Below are 21,785 nucleotides of genomic sequence, written 5' to 3' on the forward strand. Positions count from 1 at the left end.
AAGGAATTCATATTAAAGAATGCATATGAAGCCTATTGTAAGATCCGCGTTCAGCGAGTGCCGAGAAGGACTCGCATATATGTCGCGCTTGTGGGCGCATTACTCGAAATCCGATCCCCAAGTTACTCCATTTCATGTGCTGTCTTGGTAAATCAGATTCGCACAGCAACGCGATTCGTTTGGTACTTCTTGGTACTCGGAAGTAGAAGCGTGCACACAATCGCTATGCTGCCAAAAGCGATACTCGTAAACTAGAACGTCCGGCTATGTTAGCTCCGTGATACAGGAAGGACGACGAAAAAACGCTATGCACTTACCCAAACATACTTCAAGCTCTCGCTGTATGCCCACCGCGTTCCTATCGTGGCGCCCTGGATTACAGCTGGTGTAACACCTACGATATCCGCCGTAGCCAATTCCTCCGGCACCGTAAGGAACAAGCCAACAAAGGCCTCCACACTCTCCACTGGAAGACCAGCTTGGATCGCGTACTGCGCCGTATACTTGGGTAAGTTGGTCGTCAGTTTTCCTGCGAAGATATTGTAGTAGATGGAGTACCCGATACTTCCGCCAACCGTACGGATAGACAGCGACAGGGCAGCAGCAGTGGTGATAAGCGCATCGGGACAAACGAGCATTGCAACTGTCGCAGCAGGAACCAGTACGCCACCCACACCAAACCCAGCCATGGATCCCAGAAACAAGACTACACGCTCGTTGTCCGGAGTCATGCACGCTAGTGCTCCTGCAAATCCCGTCATAATGCTCACAGCTAACAACAGTACTTCTCTTGTGTGACCTGGAAAGCGAGACAGTGCGGCGTTGAAAAAGATTGCACCGACGGCTGTAATGAGAGCAGGACCCAAGCCGCGAAGTCCAATAGAAACGGGTACTGGCGTGTATACGCTGCTGAAGGTGATGGGGAAGAAGTTTAGGATAGAGAAAAAGTTCATGCCGGCGGAGAAAGCGACGATATATGCGAGAGCGACGATGCGTTGGCCGCTGAAGAGCTCGCCAGGAACCATGGGGTAAGGGGCGTACTTGGCTTCATAGACCACCCAAGCGGCGATTAGAGCTAGACCGATGAGCATGGTACACAGGACATAGGCGGAGGCCCAGGGGTGTGTGTAGCCGCCAGACTGAAGGGCTACGAGGAACAAAGTGAGTCCCGTGATGGATAGAACCCCACCGATGTAGTCTATACGCTTCAAGATTGCTCGTCGCGAGAAGCCATCGCCGCGCGACTGGTTCTGAGGGAAGTATGTCAAGGCGAGACCGATACCAACGATACCGTTGAAGATGAGCGCGCACCAAGGTCCCCAGCGCCAACCGATGCCGTCGTCGTTGTGCGACCAGAGTTCCACGTAAAGTAGGTATGGGCAGAATGGCAAGACAAAAGCCGTAACGAGAGCAAGAGAGTAACCCCGGTACTTGACGGGTACTACTTCTGCAAGCCTAAGTCACCATGTCAGTCCAGTTCTGTAACGATCTGCCCTCGTCTTATCGTATACATACCCAGCAAGTCCTGTCAATTCCCCTGTGGCAGCCCCAGCACCGGAAATTGCCATACCAGCCAACAACTGTCCAAAGCTGTGTCCACTACCCATCAATGCGCATCCCAGACAGATGCAAAACGACCCGAAAAGAGCAATGTAGCGTTTGCCGAAGAGGTCCTGAAGGTAGCCTGCATACGGGCAAACAGCGGCAATGGCAAGAATGTTAGCAGTGGGGAGCCAGGCAGATCCACGTGCTAGACCGAGATCTTCTTCGATGAAGGAAAGGGAGCCGCCGGTAAAGTACAGGATTACCTGGGAGCCTGCAAAGGCCGAGTGTTAATATATATATATATATCTTTTGTTCGATACTTTGAATGGTATTGGGGAGATGAGGAAAGGAGACGGACCTGTATATAGTGCCGCAAGGAAGATGGCAGCGAAGATACTTCGCACACTCCACTCTACCTTGCCATCTGAATCGTCTCCCTTGAGTGCATGGCTATTCTTCATATCCACACCCGAAAGAGTGACTTCTTGCTGCAGGTCATAGGCAGAGTCGTTGGTGGTATGAGTGTTTGCATGTTCGATGTGATGACCGACTTGCTGTTTTTCCTTGTCATAGTCGGGGTGGATAGTATCCGAAGCCATAAATTCAGCCGTTTGTGTTTGTTTTTATTAAGCTTGGTTGAACGATTGCTAGGAAGATATGTTGAGTTTACGGATGTCTTCTATACCCCCCCCCCCAAACAACAGAGACAGGTCCCGTCCTATATCTGCATCCATCCCTGCTTTCTCTTCTCCTAGCACAAGCTGACCCATGTCGACCCCACACTCCTGGAAATGTCTTTCCATCCCTTCAGCTTGGCTTCCTCAAAAGCACAATTGACGCATCTCAGCTGCCCAGTAAAGCGCATCTCGAGCCCACATTCGACCCACTCACCCTAACTATCGTGTCTAATACAAGCGAAATCCGGGGTAGTGCCGTCAGTGAGTGCGGGGAATTGATAGCAACTTTAGCGTGGTGATGATCTGGGCCCAGGGTGGCGCATGTCAAGACTGACTCGATTCTAGCGACATCGTGAAGAAATAGCTACTCGTGTAGCTAGTATGTTACCGGTAAACCAAACTCGATGACCCCGCAGTGTGGAACGTGGAACTGGTGGACTTGGCAAGCGGCTGCTATCTTCCGTGATGCATCTGTGAGCTTGGGTTGGTGCGGATTGACGGGGTTCGGATTGCGTTAAGATACAGGCGATCTTCCAAGTAGCCTATACGATCAAGTAACCTTGCCTAGCTATACGTCAACTGATACGCATTACATGATTTAGAAGGAGAAGAGGGAAGTCTGATCAGGGGAACGATGCGTGGATACTCCCTCTCAAGGTATTCAAAGATAATGAATCTATGGTATAAAGGTTACGCAAAACAGCGCGGCAGCAGCGAAGCCAAAGACGCCCGCCCCAAAGAACCGAGTTCGCGTGCATGAATCAATTCAGCATGCTCTTCATCCCGTCCCATTCCATCCCATTCCTCGTCCATCGTTGAGCACCATGAACACCCTGTCCTCCACCATAATCCCTACGCCCATCCCATTCCAAGTCCGTCACCCTCAAGTGCCTTCTCGTATCCATCCCACCTTCCATTCATGTCTTCGTCACATCCCCCCTACCGCTGGTTGAAAAACCAACTCGTCCTCTTTCCCTTATTAGCCTCCCCTCCGTCACCGTCCTGCTTCTGCAGATTACCAATAACAGGAAGAACAGGCCCATCAGCCACAGGTCCGCCACCTCCGCCACGAAGAGGCTTAGCAATACGACTGCCGACGCCGCCGAAACCAGCGTAACTGGCGCCGCCAGCGGGGGAGCCGAGACCGCGTGTAGAACCGGCTTTGGCAGATTCGAGACGCTCTTTTACGGCTGTGAGTTGGGCTTCGAATCTGTGAGCGGGCTTGTTAGTACCAAGACAAAGTAGTTTGAAGGGTGAGTATGACATACCGGTGATTGGCTGCTGTGAGCTTCTCCTGCGAGTCTTGTAGCAAAGATTCCAGACTCTGTATTCTCTCGTTCCTCGCCATGAGTTTACGCTCAGCAATAGCAACCTCCTTCTTCAAGCTGCTATTCTGCTCCACAAGCTGTCTCTGAACAACCGTAAGCTGCTCGAGATTTCTTTCTAGGAACATCATCTTCTTCTGCTGCGCGCGGTTGTTGGATGTACGGAGCACGTTGTTGTATTGCTCACGCGTCTCGTCTAGGGAGATTTCAAGCTCGACAACCTGTAGTTTATTAGCACGACGTCTGCGATAGATAGTCTCGATGGTCCACTGACTCGTTCACACCGGTTCTGGAGGTCGCGCATGAGGCTTTTCTTCATGTTGTCGAACTCAGCGATTTGCTGTTGTACAGTCTTGCCGTTGATGCCGTTTGCGACACCGTTGGCAATGGCGCCACTCTTGATGCGCTGTTGCAGGCTTTCGTTCTCGGTCTTGAGCTTCTGGTTCTCTTCTAACATGCGTGCAGTATCCTGCTTGAGGCTCTCTACTAGCTCGAGGTTGCCTTCTTGTCGGGCAGAGTAGGCATCGGCAAGTCGTGCCTTGAGCTCCTCCTTGTCTTGCTCTGAGAGGTTGCCTTCAAGGAGTTCCTCGTATTGACTTTGCAGGGTCTCGCAGCGTGCCTCGAGTGCTTCGCGGCGCTTGGCATATGTGCTGTCCTCCTCACTGCGTGCAGTAAGAGAGAGCTCGGCTTGTCGTACAATGCCTTGCGTTTCAGCAATCTTCTCTCGTATATCCTTGATCGCATCAGGAGCGATCGCTTCGCCAGATGAGCTCATATCATGGAGTTGATCTAGCTGCTCAATGATCTTTCGTATCGTTCGCTCGTTATCGCTGAAGACCTCACCGCCGAGGTCGAAGCCAGCCATCATCTGCGCCATGGCTTCAGCCTTCTTCCTCTTCTTCTCATCCATAGCAGCAGACGTCTCCTTGGCGTTCATCTTAGCATCCAGGAGTTGTTGCTTGACCTCGTCCAGCTCGGAGGTGAGTTCAGAATTGGCCTCCTTCAATCCGTCCATGGTGATTTGTTGCTCCTTGCTTTCGAACTGAATCTTCTCAACCTGCATTCGCATCTCGTTGATCTCCATAGTCATTCGTTCGTTCTCCTTGTTTGTCTTCGCGTCCCGTTCCTTGTAGTACTGAAGCTCTTCTTTGGCAGATTTGAGCTGGTCTTCAGCTTTGGCAAGCTGTGATTCTTTTTCTGCAACTTGATCCTGCAGCTCGTTTTCCCTTCGCAAGAAATCGTCCTTCTCGTCCTTGTCCAGAGGTATGCTTGGTGTGCCTGCGCGGTCTAGGTCCATTCGCGAGTCTGGTCGTGGCGTTGGCGTCTCCGAGTTTCTTGTTGCTTCCAGTCTTGATGGCGTTCCTGGACGCGGTGCTGCTGCTGATTTCTTGCCTGATGATGGAGCAACCTCTAGAGGGGGAACCCACTTCTCCTTGGGAACAGTCTCTCCTTGACGCCAGAGCGTCACTTCGCCTTCGAGCGTACCAATATAACTTTCAAACGTCGTCATCTGGCCTTGCACCTTCTTGAGCATAGCCTTGAGCTCGGCGGGACTGAGCTCAGCGTTGACCTTGGCCTTGTTCTTGATGGTCTTGGCTCGCATACCGAATCGAAGTGTACCCAGGGTTTCGATATCGTTGTAGCTACTTGGCGAACAATTGATAATGAGAGTTGTCCGAGAGTTACCACCAAGTGATTCTTGAAGGATACGTGTAAGCTTCGAGTCTCGGTAGGGAATATGCTGTGTTTTGCTGTCGGTCAAACAGTTGATGACCATACCCAAGGCACTCAAACTCTTGTTGATCTTCTTTGCTTCCTCCAAGGTCTGCCCGCTCGCTCCGGTCTTGCCAACCTTCTCAGAACCGGCCAAATCAACCAAGAAGAGCTGCCCGCTCTTCAATGAGCCCGTCTCGACGTTCTTTTGGTTTACTGTTATGACAAAGATGGAATGCGATCGTGAGGATTCGGCGTTCATGTTGGTTGCTGAGACGGCTCGTGCCGACCCACCCCTTCTGAGAACCTCGTAGACTTCATCCTCGCTCGATACGTACACCTCCAGGAGCCCCTTGACGTAGACTCCTCTGTTCTTCTCTTCGTGCACGGGCAGGTTATCGTTTTGTGGGACCAAGAGATCTCGAATGCGCTCCATGTAGATCTCCATGTAGCTGACGCGAACGGTGTATTCGATGTTGCTCGGTGAGGCCAAGATGCTTGCGAAGATCTGCTGGATGATACGTGGGATGACACCCTTTCCGACCTCGTCGTCCATGTCGCTACCCATCATTGTATACGACTTTCCCGCTCCAGTCTGGCCGTAAGCGAAGACTGTTCCATTGTATCCGTTCAGGATATCGTCGACAGTGGGGCGAATAGAGTAATCGAAGACGTCGGCCTGCTTGGAGTTCATGTCGAAGACGCGATCGAAAGTAAAGGCGCCAGAGGCCTCTTTCGACTACACACATGGTGTCAGCGACTCTTGTTGGTTGGTTTGGACATGTGTCTATGGAGCTGGCATGCCGTACCTGGATCGTACATGTGTCATCGTTTTTGAATTCAACGATGGGCTCTCCGCCGCTGGCTATCTCGATCTTGTTCTGCGGACGGAACCGCGCCACCACTACATTGTCCTACCGTCAGTACTCGTCATTCCATGAAATGGTACACCTGTCGTATGGGGCGCACCTTTGATTGTGTTCCTGTCGCCCATTTTGTTAGCCGTGTCTCTCACCCCTCTTCGCCGGTATCGCCAGAGCTACTCACGACATGATTGCTGGGGGTTCAGGCGTTGCGGCCCAGAGGCCTCGCTCTGTTTGCTGCTCTCGCGTTTTGGGTGCAGGTGTCGCTGCAGCCCCAACGGGAGGGTATGTTGTGGCACCGTCACGTCCCTGACTGTCTCGGCGCGTGGAGGTGGGTAATTACAGGCCCCGCTATGGTTAAGGGGAACTGATGAAACGGCCACGGAAACGGTCTCGGTGCACGCCGGGGATCCCAAGCTAAGCGCACCAGAAGAAACAAAGAGGGCAGCAGTACGAGGGCGCGCGGTGAGGGAGTCGATGTTGCGTTGAAACCGGCCTATTGTAGAGATGCAGGCTTCGGCTTGTGTTGATACATCGGCCAGGGTCTGCATGCCCATAGCGCGCCTTCCTCCTCCCCGCAGCCAGCGCCTGTGACGCAACTCGACCTGGAGCATGCTTGAGCATGCAATCCTCGCTTACTGCCAAATCCAAGTCTGGTCTGCTTGCATCTACTCAAGTCGTAGTATCAATCACGGAAGCATGCGGCTCTGCGCTGATTGCACCCAAGACAACCAATCCGGGAATCCCTGCATTAGTGGAGCAACAAAGACACTGGGCATCGGTGAATGACTCCAACCAAAACAGACGTATATTAGCTACGTCGCTGAAAGATATAAACCATCGAGCCAAACGCCACGCTGGAAAAGCTCGAGATCAAAGCCACTGAGCTGCCAGTAACAGATATGACATTGTCCCTGTCCCGTAATAACTCCATCCCATGCCGTCGTGTCGTGATATTCATATTCTAGCCGCACCCTCAATCCTCCCAGCTCTTCTCCACTGTCTCGCGCACACGCTTGGTGTATTCCTTGCGGTTCTCTTTGTACAGGTTCGACGCTTCGACGTTAGCGGGGGACGATGTGTTTGGGTCGTTCAGCAGACTGCGCTTGTCAGTACATGTCCCGCACCATGCTAACAGTCCAGTCATCGCCCTCCTCTGACGTACCTCTGAATACTCGTCAAGATGGCCGCGACATCGTACGTGGGCGACCATCGGTTTTGGAGAATGTCCAAACACAGCTCGCCCGTTCCGTATACGTTGGGGTGAAACATCTGGCTGATGAACTTGACACCCGGCGGCTTGTTGGGATACGCTTCTTCGAAATGCATGATAAGGCGGAAGGTTCCATCTTCGAACGGCGTGTCAGCGGGGCCGATAATGACTGCATTCCTGTGTATATGTCAGTTTTAAAGTTCAAAATGCGTATGCATGCCGCTGTTGTCTGTCCCAAGCACGGAAGTGGCTTCATGTCCGCCATACTCGAGGTCGCGTGCGGGGTGGATGCGGTGAAGCGTACCAAGTCATGACATTGTCTGCAACTGGAGAAGCAGAGACGCCGGCAGGCGGGTCGGTTTGCATGCGCTGTACTTGCTGTCAGTTGTGTGCTCTGCTGAACATGTTTCGCAAGCATCCAGAGCTTGCTGTGCTTGCACTGTCGGCGTACCTTGAAGTCGCGCATCAAGCGGCGGCGGGCTGCAGTAGACATGATGGCGCGCGGGCGATGAACAAAGCTGCAGGTGGTCGATCAGAAGCAGACGTCTGGATCTGTGCAGAGGTGGTCTATGTAGCTGTGACTGAGGTTGGTGTTGTACCGAGTTGGTTACAGGCGTCACTGCTGGGCACCTTCCGCTGTCGGTCTCTCTCGGCTTGTGGAGGCGAACGCCACCTCACGTGTAGGTGAAACCTAGCTTATCGCAACCTTCCAATCGTGCTCCTCGCGATTACCTCTCCCCTCTTTCAAATATCACAACACTTAATCCAGAACGCTCGATAGTAGCATATTCTTTTTTTTTTTACATCATGATGAAGATAACTTATCAAGTTTTTATTATCATACTTGTTAGAGATAGCCAGGCTGATCATCGTCTGTGTCTCGCTCTGGGCCTCATGAATATCAGATAAATCGCCAAGACGACACGCCTTCAAATGCTCCCAAACACCATTAATGCGGCTCATTCTGATCACGCTGCATGCAGAGCGCTCGGCAGTACACATCCCGCGCCGTAAATTCATAACGCCATGAGTCGCTAGAAGACATAAGGAGAAGACGCTACAAAGTAGTGTTGAAATGTTGGAGACATCCAGCACCAGTAGCGACACAAATTGGTCGAAGAAGGAAATCGTCATGCGCGCTCAACACGGGAGCGTACTCTCACTGGCCCTTGGCCCCAGCAAGACCATGATGAGATGCTGAAGCTGACTTCTCGCGGCCCAGATAATCCACGATCGGGAAGCGGGCGCGACGTTCAAGCTCATCCAGAGGAATGTGGGAACGGATGAAGCGGTCTTTGTCATTGGCCGGCGGTTGGTAGTCCCAAGACTCCTTGCGGCCAATCTTCAACGCGCTGCAAGCAAGCTGGCGCATGCGCTGACTTCGCACAACGTCGTTGTGGATGGTCTTGAAGTCCCACTTCTCGCGCGCCTCGGCTTCAAACTTGGCTAGCATCTTCTGGTTTTGAGGCTCCGTCGAGGTAGCGAGGTCTTGCAGCTCTTGCGGGTCTTCCACAAGATTGTAGAGTTGTGGGCCGTCTACAAGAGAATAGGTAAACTTCCACTGGTTGCGACGGATCATGTACGTGGGCGTGACGGTGCCTTCACCCATGTACTCACCAAATACCTCATCCTTGCCTGGTTTATCTGAAACAAGGTAGTCATGAAGACTAGAGCCGTCCAATGGAAGGCGCTCATCGACTTGTCCACCAGCTAGGTCGACAAAAGTTGGTAGAAGATCCATGGTTGATACCGACTCATTAACCTTCTTTGGCGCGATGTTGGGTCCGTTGATAATCATCGGTACTCGTGCACTGTTCTCGTACCAACTCATCTTGTACCACAAGCTCCTCTCGCCAAGCATGTCGCCGTGGTCTCCGGAAAAGACAATAATGGTGTCCTTGTCTAGCTGGCAGTTCTTGAGGAGCCTGACAAGCTTGCCAACCTGGTCGTCAACAAAGCTGCACGCGGCGAAGTAGGCACGGCGAGCGCGGATTTTCGCCTCATCCGGGACAGGATTGTCCCACAGATCGATGGTCTGGAGCAGACGCTTGGAGTGAGAGTCCTGGTTCTCTTGTGCGATCTCAACCTTGGGCAAAGGGATATCGACGCCTTCATATCGATCCCAGTACTCCTGAATCATGGTATAAGGGTCGTGTGGGTGGGTCAGAGAGATGGTCAAAGCGAAAGGTCGCCGAGTCTCAGGGTCTGATCGAACGTAATCGTAAAGGTACTGTTGGGCCTGGAGGTATGTGTGAGCAAGATTTCGTCTACTTGAGTGCAAAGTTTCCTACCTTGTGCATGACATCCTCATCATAGTCGAGCTGGTTGGATCGCACACAAGGTCCGGCTTGCATGACCGAAGACATGTTGTGGTACCATTCCTGGCGCTCCTCTGGCTTGTCCCAGTTGACAGACCATCCGAGGTCACCGGGATAGATGTCGGAGGTGAGTCGGTGCTCAAATCCGTGGAGCTGATCAGGGCCAATAAAGTGCATCTTTCCTGCGAGCGCAGTCTCGTAGCCTTCTCGGCGGAGGTAGTGGGCGTAGGTAGGAATCTCTGGACTTAGGATGGAAGCGTTATCATAGCCGCCAATTTTGGACGGCAGCTGGCCACTGCACATGGTGAACCTAGACGGTGCGCACAAGGGTGAGTTGCAATAAGCGCTCGCAAAGTTGACGCCGGTCCTGGCAAGCTCATCAAGATGAGGTGTCTTGATAACTGACTCTGGGTCATTGAACTTTAGCATGGGTGCAGCCATCTGATCGGCCATAATGTACAAGATGTTGGGACGCTTTCCGTCCCCCATGGTGCGAGTCTGAGTTGCATAGCTTTCAGATTGCTGACGAAGAGTTTGTGCAGTAACGAAATCGCGTCCGTCTTGAAGAGCATCTGAGAAACCATTGCCAGATGAAAAGCCATTGTTGCTGTTGACACTGCCGTTACCATTACCGTTCATGGCTGTGGAAGAAAAAGAAAAGTCGTCGCCGACAGAAGCCTGGGCGTCCTTGAGCGAGATACTCCCGTCGTGGTGGAAGGGTTGCTTGACTGCGTGGACATGAGATGAGGGCGGCGACTCTGGGTCTAGCAAGAGACTTGGTGCCATATTGTGGTGGCAATGGATGGAATATGTAATATTGTATCTTGGACTGATTGCTTCGAGCAGTTACCTGGAGAATAGGTGAAGGTAGGAAGCTTTGTGGTGTGCAAACTCTTGTTGGAGTGAGGGCACGGATTCCTTTATAGATAAGGAAGGCGACGCCCCGGACGTCGTCTCGGCCGCACGGTGTATGTGGGGAAAGTGTAACCCTAGGTGACGCATTCTACAATAAGTTGGGTGGTGACTACCACGGGCAGCGGTCACGCAATCCACGCTCCAATCACGCCTAGTCTAGCGCACGTGCGATGGCGAAATCACACCTTCATCCATGAATAAGCTTGAACACACCACACCGCCCTGGCATCAGAAGGCCCGACCAACCGCAGCTCGATTTTCCCAAGATCAACAATTACGTCTTATCGAGCACGCGATCTGTTCTGCGTCGACATATTACTTGAGTACGTAGCCATGATTTAATAGCGCCTAGTAATCTTCCATCTCACCCGAGAGTTTACTACTCTGCTCTGCTTGTGTGAAATGTTGACAATCTCCTCGCATCCTACCGATTTCTTCGCACTTGCATGTGCAGAAGAGAGTACAGCATGTATGCCCGTCGCTAGCGTATGTATTGTCACTGTGAGTGGTCCGCTCCGGGGAGTCGCGACCATGGTCGAGATTGACAGAGACATAGGGCTTGTATGCAGCACAGTCGATCCAATCAATGCCAAGTAGGAGCCGGGCATACTAATGGTTTCGGACTGTGAGCGCGTGAGGAAGCTCGTGGAAGTTTGGGAAAGAACAGGCTTGGCAGACCATACCTTAGCGTAGGGGTCTAGTCGCTCGTCTTGCTCGACTCCTCCCGTCTCCGCGCACGCATCTCGACAATATTCAGCCATGATTTACAGTAGCCACTTGTCGAACTGCATGACACGTTATCAAGAATCACCGCCACCGTTATTGCAGCCGCCATCCCCTCGGTCAAGAGTTCGGAACATCGCTCATACATCCGTGGTTGTCTGGCATACGAACACTGAAGACCTCCAGGCTCCACCGGTGTACACTTTCGCGACCGGATCATACGGCGACCGAAGCGTTGCGGAGGATCCGCATGTTTTTGCAGATTCCACCGTCATTCGTCTCCTGCGTCGAGCTAGCCGGAACGAGAGATATCCTGTTGCGTTGGCGAATCAAGACTATTGCAGCCACAGTCTACTGATAGCGCGCTGCAGCTTCCAACGACACCTGCATACATGCGGCTCTCCGAGGATTTGCTAACACTAACTTTTTAACTTTTCCGTAGGATTCACAAGACACCACGTGAATACGAAAAGCTTCCTCGCCTCTTCTGTGGTCCAGCCGGCAAAACCCCTCTCAAGTTACTCAAGCAGCGATGAGCTGGCACTGACTGCCAAGGAATGCTTTACACGTCGTATCAGTCGCGGCCAAATTCGAAGATGTCTCGTGGTACATGCGATGCTCGGTAAGAGATGTGCAGGGGCAAGGGTAGCGTCGGAGCATATCCATCGTGTCCACACCCCAGATGCACCTACCTCCACGCGATGAGCTTGTCTATCGACTCAAGGGCTAGATCGCGCCGCCTTCCTGTATGATTACAACCTTAGGCGATAGTTTCTACTGCCAGAATACTGCCAAATGTTCATTTCGTATCAAATTCCTTTGTCTACCCACATTCCGTTGGCATGTTCACATTTGTAGTGGATTACTTCGTTCAAGGGTCCAAGGTCCCACAAATAATAGCTTACCACACACTACAACTCAATCGATATCAGTCTGTCCCTACCCTCCTACACAGCTGGACTTACACAACATGCAATCAATCTGTCAAATGGACGCCACCAAATCTCTCCTCTGGATCGTTTAGCCATGACCGGGCATAAAGTCCATATGATCTCGATAACAATCTTCCCCACTTGCGCAACGACCAGCCCTTCGTGCTCAACTGGTATGATTGATAAAACATTCTTGCAGCGCTGCGTCAGCTTCATCTCCACATACGCTAGCCAGCTCGTCGACGCACGACTTCGCCTCCTGGCGGTCCTTCCAGTTTGTCAATGCAATGTCAAGACATCGTCACGAGGCCTCCAACAAGCAGATCATGAGCCAATCGCTATCCGCCCCGAAGATAATCAGCCTGCGTGTGATCCGAGTGTCAGGCTCTTGGCAATGGCCCTTTCCCGACCTCACGAATGATTCCTGATAACCTATCCGGCGGTTCGTCGCCCGAAGAGCGACGGCCCGGTTGGTGATGACGCGACGACCCGTTACCAATTCCACGGGCGACGGACTCTCATCTCGCAGTGCGTCGAGGCGCCACTCGTTTCGCTCCACATGCGCTACCCGAAGAACTTCATGATTTTTTCTGATATGCACGTCATGTCCGATTGGTGAGTGTGGCTTCCAGCGCATACGTTGCGACTTACCCCGACTCGTAATGGACTTGCATCTTTATCACATGGCAAATCTCTCCGATATGGCTGATAAGTACAGCCAGACAGCGCTCTTTCGAAAGGGGAAGCCTGATACGCTTTGTTGTATGAATGTCATTATCTATGGCCACGTCTGGATGTGCGCTTCTCGATAACAGATCTTCTAGAAATTGAGGAGATCGTGCTTCTCCTCATCATGACTTGATATGATTACATCCTATTTAGACATTCGTAGCTTGTTCTTGGACCATCTAACGAACCTGGTCATGATCTCTCTTCTCCCCTTCCAGGCCGCCATCATGCTCACTGAATTGACACAGGGATGCAACAAACCTCCGCAATACCTTGTCTCACCTCATCATTAGTTCGACGCGCATGCCAGCACCATGGACTATCAGTAACTAGTCATTTAGTTGCATAGCAGCTATAAGAGGACCGATTGTGACACTGGTTCTCCTCTGGCGAGGACGCGGAAGGAAATGAGGATGCAAATCATACAATCTATTACACACGAATGCCGAAACCGACTGCAGTAGTGTCTCATCAACGGGCCGAAGCTCCACGAGGCAGACGTCCATATCGTTTCGTCTCTGGAAGCATACTGACACCGAAGGCAATGAACGTGAATGATGAAGTAATCGTACAAATTGTGTCCTACTGCATGACGTGCAGGATATGAGTTTCCGACAACAGATCAAATGTTTGCTTGAAAAGCGACTAGTCAGGAGTGAGATACTGATACGCTCTACGATACGGATTGATAACAACTACAACAACAACATCGTGATGCACTCGTAGCAGCCCAAAGCTCGGCCCTACAGACAAACAACATATCTCACCACGATGACTTCGCTCTGTCAGAATGTTGTTCGAAGGTCGACAACTACTCCTTTCCCCTCCCTGATGGATCTAGAACAGCACTTTCGGCCTCTCCTGCCAGCGTATCATCATCCTTCCTAGATGGATGTCTCAGAGATGCATCGACGTTCCGCACATCCTGGGTTTTGTCTCCTTCTGTCTCTCGTCGCATATCGCGAACGGATTGGAACAAGGAAGTAGTCGTACGACTTGTAAGCCATTAACACGATCGATACGAAAATGAAACGATGATGCATATCGCACGGTCCGGATTCCACGCGGCAACCATCATCTACAACATCGGCTTGCAAGATTAGGAAAGGATAGGAGCTTTTTGTCGCGATGGCTCGAGTATGTTAAAATGTGATTCGACATTTGTAATCCGTACTCTGCTCCTTTGGTGAACACAATCATCGTGTTCGTTTCCCGTAAAAGAATGATGCGATTGCATAAGCCCCCAACTTACAAACACAAGACGTCTTCCCGACGTCCATCACAAACAGGCGTCGTCCACGGGCATGGCTTTGCCTCCGCTGCTCAGAGCATACACGGCTCATGACTCTGATGAACCAGCACAGTCAACGCATTTTTAGCTACCGAGCACGCGTATCAAAGGACCTCAGATCAAAATTTATGTCGCAACAAATCTCCATAAAAAACACCATGTAAATGCTATAGTACAGACACAAGCTCTCTCGGACGAGATTTCATCTAACCGAGAGCCCACCCGCTCATTACCAATGGCACAGCTCATCCCGCTAAATCTCATTTTAATACATCTCGTTTCCTTCGAAAGAATACCGTAAGCATGAAAAACAGAAAACAAATGAAAAGCATACTGTATCCCCGCATCATTTTTTCTTTTACTCAGCAGCACCCTGCTGCTGCTGTCCAGCACCACCGCCGCCAGCACCACCACGTCCACCTCGTGCCCTCTTCCCACCTCTCGTCGCACCTTCACCAATATCATCTTCCGCGCCACGCTTCTGTCCGCGTCCAGCCTGTCCCTGACCGCCTTGGCTTTGACCAGGCTGAAAGCCCTGCGCACCAGGATTCAAGCCACCTCTTGCCGGTGATCCTTGATTCTGATTTGATTGACCACGGCCACGACCCGTACCTCGACCGTTGCCACGACCAATTTGCGAAGCACCGGCTCCAGCTCCAGCATTAGGACCTTGATTCTGTTGCTGATTATTCTGGGTTTGGGTTTGAGGTTGTTGCTGGTTTTGGCCTCGTCCCCTACCACCAGGCATAGGGATGCCGCTTCCAGCACCACCGCGTGGGATGTTTGATGCAAGAGCTCCCCTAATGGCAGCAGGGCCCGTTCCTACACCGTCGCCGCGGCCGCGTCCCGACTGCTGCTGCTGTGCTTGACCTTGGACCGTAAAACCTGGCTGTGGGAGTCCGCGACCCATCTGGCTTTGGCTACGTGGGAATGGGTCTGCGTTCGTGCCGTGGCCAGCAGGGGCAACTTGAGCGAAGGGATTGGGCTGGGGGTTGGATTGTTGGAAAGGTGCGGGTTGGGACGCTTGAGCCGGAGGCGCGTTATTGGCGCCGTTTGCCTGGGGTGTGTTGGTTGTGGAGGGTGCTGCTGGCTGTTGCTGCGGTGTCGATGTCGGTGCTTGACCTTGTGTGGCAGCAGGTTTGGCGGGTGTAGCAGGTTGTACAGGCTTAGCAGCTTCCACTGGCTTCTGCTGTAGCGCAATCGCGTATACCTTTGCAACCTCCTCTGTAGGCGTTTCCTTTGCGGCCTTCTCGACATAGCCGAATCTCGTCCTAACGAGCTTCAGCTGCGAATCCTTCAGTTTAGACTTGAGCTCATGTGTCTTGGCCAGCTTCGTCTCCAATTCCTCCAACTTCTCCTTCAGCTTCTTCTCCCATGCAGCGTTGACTGCAGCCAGGTCCTCGCTCGAGCCAGCCTCCTTAGCTTGCTCAGGCTCCTGCTTAACACCTGTAAGGCCGTCGATGACCTTTTGGGCATTCTCCTGAATCTGTGTCTTAAGTTGTTGGATCTCCTGCTCAAGTTTCTTGATCATCTCATCCTTCTTAGCCATTTGTCCTTGGAGATTGGACTTGACTTGAGACACAAACACTCTGTAAGCACCGGTGTTGTTCTTCAGCCAAGCCTTTAGCTGCTGGTCTGTGACTGTTGGTCGCGGCAGATCTTCCGTGTTGACCATGCCATCCGGTGCAGGTTGAGTAACGGCCGGCGTGGCTTCCTTGGGAGCGTCTTGTGGAGGGGCTGCTTTCTGCAGCTCTTGCTGTAGACGCTCAAGCTCGACTTGGTGAGCGTCCTTCACCCTGATAAGCTCTTGGCTGGACTCATCCCTAATCTTCTTGATCTGATCATTGGCCTTGGTCTTAATCTTCTCTAGATTACCTTCTCTCGCGACGACCTTGGCTTCGCGGGCGTTCAGCGACGTCTCAAGCTCCTTCAACTGAGCCTCTCGTTGATCCAATGAAGCTTTGATGGCTGCGATTTCTTCGCTGTTTTGCGTGACTTCTGGCTGCGTCTCACCTTCAGCGGTGTGTTCAGCTGATTTCGCGCTGGCAAGTTGAGCCCGCAGATCGTCGACTTCGGCTGCCTTTGCAGCAAGCTCCTCTCTAAGCTTCTCAGTATCAGCTGCCACAGCGGAATCAGCCGCGGGTTCGGCAGGAGCCAAGCTGGTCGCGGGCTGTTGACCTTGAGGCTGGGATTGCGAAAGCTGCTGTCGAAGCTCATCCATGGTAGCGCCCTGAGCCGCCTGCAGGAAGTCAGTATGTGATCCAACAATGATATGGTATAAACTTACAGTCTCTGTCTGGATTTTCTCCAGTTGAGCTGCAGTGGCTGATCGGCTGCTCTCTGCGTCTGCAGCCTTTTGTTGAGCTTCAGCCAGCTGCTTCTGCAATTGTGCCAGTTGCTGTGCAGTCGCATCAGAAGTCTCGCTGATTTGGCCTTCCTCGCCTGCTTCTGCGTTGCCAGTCGATTGGGCAGATACATTCGCTTGAGCAATGGCTTCATCACGAGCGGTCCTTGCAGCATTGAGTTCTTGCTGGGTGGTCGCGAGCTGCGTTCGGATCTGCTCCAGTTCCTTCTGGAGTGTCGCGATTCGCTCCTGGGATTGACCAGCACCCGCACTCGTTGTTTGTGCGTTCGTAAGTTCTTGTCGAATGCGCTCAATTTCCTGCTGCAAGTCTGTAACAGATTTCTGGGCCTCGTCTCGCTCAGCAGTGCGCGCGCTGATTTCGTCGTTCTTAACCTTCATGCGCTCGTTGTGCTTCTTTTGGAACTTCTCCCTTTCAGACTTCTGGATGTTATCACGCTCGGCGTTAGCAGTTTGTACCTCGCCAGTAAGGGCTGTGATCTGCTCATTGAGGCCTGCCACTTGCTCGAGTGCCTGATCGCGCTCAACCTTGTAGTCTTCGATCTGTTTTTTGAGATCCTCGAGTTCCTTGGGATCAATGCGATCGTATCGTTGGAGCACATCCTGGTGGCGCTTCTGCCAACGGTCGCGGTCCTCTTCGACAGCCTTGAGATGACCAACGTTGAGCTCCAGCTCACCCTCAAGCTCGGTTACGCGAATTTGCAAGGGTTCTAGTTGAGCCTGCAGGTCTTCCAATTCCTTAGCCTTCTCGGCGAACGAGGCTTGAAGACGAGTGTTTTCACTTCGTAATGTCGCATTGCTCTCACGGTAAACATTGAGCTCTTCGAGGTTCTTGTTGAGATGTGCAAGGCTGGAGTTGCTGTGGGAACCAGAGGCCTTGGCCTGCTCTTCCAACAACTTCTCTCGCGTTTGGTCGAGCTGGCCTTGGGCGTGCGTGAGTTGCTGCTCCAGACGCTTCGACTCTTGTACCTTGAGGTTGAGCTGCACCTCCAAGATCTCTTTTTCGCGGCGGAGATATGTCTCAATATCCTGGAGGTTGCTTGAGCCGGATTCTGCGGTACCGGTCTCACCAGCTGCAGCGCCTCGGTCGTTCTTTAAGCTGTTGATTTGTTCCTTGTATTCGTCGAATTGCTTGAGCAAAGTCTGGTTGTATTGCTTCAAATCATCATGGCGGCGTCTGGCTTCAGTAAGCTGCTCCTCATATCGACCCTCGGTAGACTTCCAGTGGTCTTGGCTTTGCTCCAGTGTTGTTCGTGCAGCTTCAGCCTGTGTTTTGAACTCTGTAATCTGAGACTGAAGTTGGTTGTGCTGGTCTCGTAGCTCGCGAAGCTTCTCCATGCTCTCGGCGTGCTTCTGGAACTCATGCTCGTAGTCCTTCTGGGCACGCTCTGCAATGTCGGCCTGGGTCTTGACGTATTGTGTTTGGTTTTCGGCCTCGGCCTTGTAGTCGGCGACATCATTCTTGAGTCGGGTGATTTCTGCCTCCAAGGTTTCCTTCTCTTGCCTCAGTACCAAGGTGTCTTGCTCATGCTTGCCCCTCAGTTCAGTGAGTTCGGTGCTACTGGTAGCAAGCTCAGATGAGATGTCCTCAACACGCTGCTGAAGGTCGCTGATAGTTGCGTCCTTCTCTTCTTGTGCAAGATTGAGTTGCTCCTGGAGTCGTTCGTGGGCTTCGACGAAAGTCTGTAATCGGTTTTCGGCGTCCTGTGCGATATCCTGGAAACCGGCAATCTGGGCAGTAACAGCTTCAAGGTCCTCCTCCTTGCGCTGAATCTTGCGCTTGAGATCTGAAACTTGTTCGGCCAGCTGTTCCTCACGGCTGACAGAATCCTGCTCTTCGCTCGAGCCGTTGGTCTGTGGCTGGAGAGCCTGTACGCGCTCCTCGGCGGACTGGAGCTGATTCTGGAGGTCCTTGATGCGTTGTTCCAGCTGTTGGCGTGTTGATTCGGCAGTCGCAGACTTGACCTCAGCACTATTGCGTGCGGCGATAAGATCGTCAATTCGTCGTTGCGCTTCAGTCCGCTCGTACTCCCGCTGTGCAGTAGCCTTCTTATGCTCCGCAATTTCATCCTCCAGTTTGCTTTCGGCACTCTGCAAGTCGGTCCGGAGCTTGTCCACCGTGTTCTGCAATTCGCGCCGACTCTCCGCTGTAGCCAACTCAGCTTCATTGCGCAAGCTTTGGATTTGAGAAACCATGTTGCTCAACCGATCGCGCTCGCTCATCAACTCTTGGTTCCTTTCTTTGAGACGAGCTTCAATCGTTGCGGACATTTGTTGAGATGCCTTGACCTGAACCATCTCGCCTTGTAAGCTCTGCAGACGGGCCTCGGCTTCAGCGGCATTTTGAGTGGCCTTGACAAGCCTGTCGTCCTGCTGGGCCATAGTCGCCTGGACTTTGTTGTAGCGTTCTTGAAGCGAGTCCTTCTCAGATTGGAGCAATTTGATGCTTCCCTCCAGGCGAGCATACCGGTCCTGCTCTCGACGCACCTGCGACTCAAAGCGGAGCTTATCACTTTGAAGTTGTGAGTTATCCTTGGTGAGGTTGTCGACTTGCGCCTTGAGTGTGGCGCGGTCGGTAGCACTCTCCTCTTTAAGCAAGTCAATATGGGACTGAAGGTCCTTGATGAGCTTGCTGTACTCTGGAATGTCGCGGGATTGCGATCCATTTTCTAGCAACAAGGCACCCCCGGTCGCGGGCACTGACTGTGCAAACGCAGACGTTGACTGGGAGAAAGATGCTTGCTGTCCTCGGCCGCTGACTATACGGCTGTACATGTCGCGTTCAGTCTTGAGGGTTTGCGAGCGAACGTTGAGGGACTTGATCTCTTCTTCCTTCTCCGCAACCACGGAGCGCAGGCGACCAAGCTCCTCGATGTCGTGTTGGTATTGTTCAGACTTCATTCTGACCTCTTGCCTCTCCTGTTCGTCGCCCACTTGTCGAAGAGTGCGTGTCAGCTCGGCATTTTGTTGCTGGAGGCTAGCGATGTCCTTGTAAAGAATAAGATGCTTGGTGATCATGCTGTGTGTAGGCGAGTCTTCGGGTATGTGCTGGTCAGGCACTTCGTTCTTCTCGACAGCGTTGATGATGAACTCCTGCTGTTCCTCAGTGAGACTACCTAGACCCTCCTCTTCTACTTGCCGACGCCATAGCAAGGTACGTAGCTGGATCGTCATATCCTGAACCTGGCGACGCAGGAGACCAGATTCGTTGTGTACGCCTTCCAAGTCACCCAAGGCCTTGCGCGAGTCCCGTTGTGCTGCCTCGCGTTCGGCAATAGCTTCCTCGAGAAGGGCGGAGACTTCGTTGTTCTGCTCGATGAGCGCATCGTTTTGACGACGAATTTCGTCAAATTCTGGCTGGGCCCGTTCCATCTCTTGTAGCATTTCATTGAGGACGTTGGTCTGCTCTTCTTGCTTCTCGCGGACCTTGCGTAGCTCCTTCTTGAGGTCGTTGTTCTCGATGAGTAGCTGAGTCTTGGACGCATCGGTCTTGAGCTGCGAGCCGCCAGGAGAGAAAACGACGGCGGGCGAAGCTGCTCTGCCTGGGGTGCTGAAGCCGCCGTTCATGCTCATGCCATGTCGTGGTGTTCCAGGGACACGGACGGAACTTCGAAGATCGGAGTTGTCGCTCTTGAGGGTCTCGACGAGCGTCTCTAGCTCAGCAGTGCGCGCATCGGCTTCGGCAGCCCTTTCGCGTTCCACCTCGACCTCAGCCTGCAGTTGCCCGATCTCGGTGGCAGCCTCCTCTTGGACGCGGCTGCTGTCTGCCTGCAGCTGCTCCAGGCGTTTCTTTGTCATCTCATTGTTCTGCTGATGCAACGTCGACAGGCGGCGTGCGCTGTCGAGCTCGATGCGGAAGTGAGCCTCGGCAGCTGATGCTGCGTTCTCCAGCTCCTCGATACGCAAGCGATCCTCCTCGGCCTTGCTCTTGAGCTCCTCAATGTGTTGTCGCAACAGTGTCTCGGCACGGCGTAGTTCATCAATGGTCTCGGCGGCATCGGCGTTCTCGCGCTGGAGCTGGGCAATCTGCGCATTCTTCTCCTTTCGGTATTTGCTGTGGTCGTCGGCGCGTGTCTTGAGTTCGGTCGTGTACCAGTCGTTGTTGCTGCGGAGTTGCTCAATTTCCTGCTGCAGGTTGGCCTCGCGGAACTTGACGTTGGTGGCAGCGCTCTCAAGAGACTGTGTCTTCTCCTCGAGTGCCGACACCTGCTTGCGCAGCTCGACGGACTTCTGGTGTTGCTCGGTAAGCTCCTTCGCGAGGCGGTCGTGTGCGGTCGTCTTGGTTTCGTGCATGGCAATCATGTCGCGGTTCTGGGACTCGAGCGTCTTGATGCGCGACTCCAGCGCCTGCGTCTCAGACGTGGAGCTGCTAGCCGTGGCCTGCAGGTTGTGCAGTGCCGACTCTGCCTCTTGCCGTGCATTTTCTGTAAACGCGTCAGCATGAATTGGCGACGGGTAAGCTTTGCATCTCATACCTTCCTGGACAAGCTTCTTCTTCAATTCCTCGGCCTCCTTCTGCACCTTCTCTGCCGTGGCCTTCAAGACCCGCGCGCGCTGCTCGCCGCCCTGGATAGCTGCTTCGAGCTCGACATCGGTGCGAATCTTGTCTGACTGCAAGTCATCGTAGGCGCGTGCCTTGGCTTCGATTTGGGTGAGCAGCGTCTGGACTAGCTCTATGGTGGGTTCGGATAGTAATGACTGTAGCGTCGTCTCGGGGACGGAGTAGGACGCGGCCAGGTAGCCAACGTCGACCGTCGCCGCCATTATCGTGTATTAATCTATTGGGGACGTCGAGGCATTCTCCAGAGTCGCTCGACGAGTGCCCAGAAAGAAAGGAGACAAAGGAGGGAGGGCGGTGTTGTTGACGCGAACAATGAGCGGGTCCACAGGTCAAAGTCGCGAGTTGCAGTTGTTTGACGACGTTCGCGCAGGGGCCAGGCTCTAGCGCGGCAGCCTTGAGGTCATAGCACATGTCCGTCTTTCTCCCCGACGCTTCCAGTCGACGTCTTCGCCAACAACACCTTCACCCACTCCTCCCTAGCACCTTCCGCCGACCCACGCTCACTACCGTCCTATTACTCCTAGCAGGGCGAGACTTTCGCTTGCGACTCTTTAACTAGACGCCGCACGCCCCGACCGCCGACATCGACATCTCCCATCCACAACTACAACCAACTAC

At 52.9% G+C, this 21,785-nt stretch overlaps 5 protein-coding genes across 5 annotated transcripts; all 5 read right to left on the reverse strand.

The window, feature by feature from the left end:
* Window positions 1–152: 152 nt before the first annotated feature.
* On the reverse strand, window positions 153–2,144 carry J4E82_006880 (uncharacterized protein; the record flags this gene model as incomplete). The annotated part of the gene is made up of 4 exons (XM_051733131.1): window positions 153–251; window positions 318–1,455; window positions 1,516–1,816; window positions 1,904–2,144. The coding sequence occupies 4 exons, from the start codon at window positions 2,142–2,144 to the stop codon at window positions 153–155; spliced, it is 1,779 nt and encodes a 592-aa protein (XP_051587168.1).
* Window positions 2,145–3,161: 1,017 nt separating this feature from the next.
* KLP1 (Kinesin heavy chain) lies at window positions 3,162–6,737 on the reverse strand (the record flags this gene model as incomplete). The annotated part of the gene is made up of 6 exons (XM_051733132.1): window positions 3,162–3,432; window positions 3,491–3,768; window positions 3,822–5,999; window positions 6,070–6,174; window positions 6,230–6,243; window positions 6,308–6,737. 6 exons carry the CDS (start codon window positions 6,735–6,737, stop codon window positions 3,162–3,164), a joined length of 3,276 nt encoding a protein of 1,091 aa, XP_051587169.1.
* Window positions 6,738–7,099: 362 nt separating this feature from the next.
* UBC2 (Ubiquitin-conjugating enzyme E2 2) lies at window positions 7,100–7,829 on the reverse strand (the record flags this gene model as incomplete). Its single annotated transcript, XM_051733133.1, has 4 exons — window positions 7,100–7,223; window positions 7,289–7,513; window positions 7,641–7,705; window positions 7,788–7,829. The coding sequence occupies 4 exons, from the start codon at window positions 7,827–7,829 to the stop codon at window positions 7,100–7,102; spliced, it is 456 nt and encodes a 151-aa protein (XP_051587170.1).
* Window positions 7,830–8,495: 666 nt separating this feature from the next.
* J4E82_006883 (uncharacterized protein) lies at window positions 8,496–10,440 on the reverse strand (the record flags this gene model as incomplete). Its single annotated transcript, XM_051733134.1, has 2 exons — window positions 8,496–9,575; window positions 9,628–10,440. The coding sequence occupies 2 exons, from the start codon at window positions 10,438–10,440 to the stop codon at window positions 8,496–8,498; spliced, it is 1,893 nt and encodes a 630-aa protein (XP_051587171.1).
* A 4,162-nt stretch (window positions 10,441–14,602) lies between these two features.
* J4E82_006884 (uncharacterized protein) lies at window positions 14,603–21,370 on the reverse strand (the record flags this gene model as incomplete). Its single annotated transcript, XM_051733135.1, has 3 exons — window positions 14,603–16,483; window positions 16,532–21,030; window positions 21,082–21,370. 3 exons carry the CDS (start codon window positions 21,368–21,370, stop codon window positions 14,603–14,605), a joined length of 6,669 nt encoding a protein of 2,222 aa, XP_051587172.1.
* Window positions 21,371–21,785: the final 415 nt, after the last annotated feature.

The sequence above is a fragment of the Alternaria postmessia genome (genome assembly GCF_024291825.1).
Source record: "Alternaria postmessia strain BMP 2775 chromosome Unknown scaffold_42, whole genome shotgun sequence".
NCBI lineage: Eukaryota > Fungi > Ascomycota > Dothideomycetes > Pleosporales > Pleosporaceae > Alternaria > Alternaria postmessia.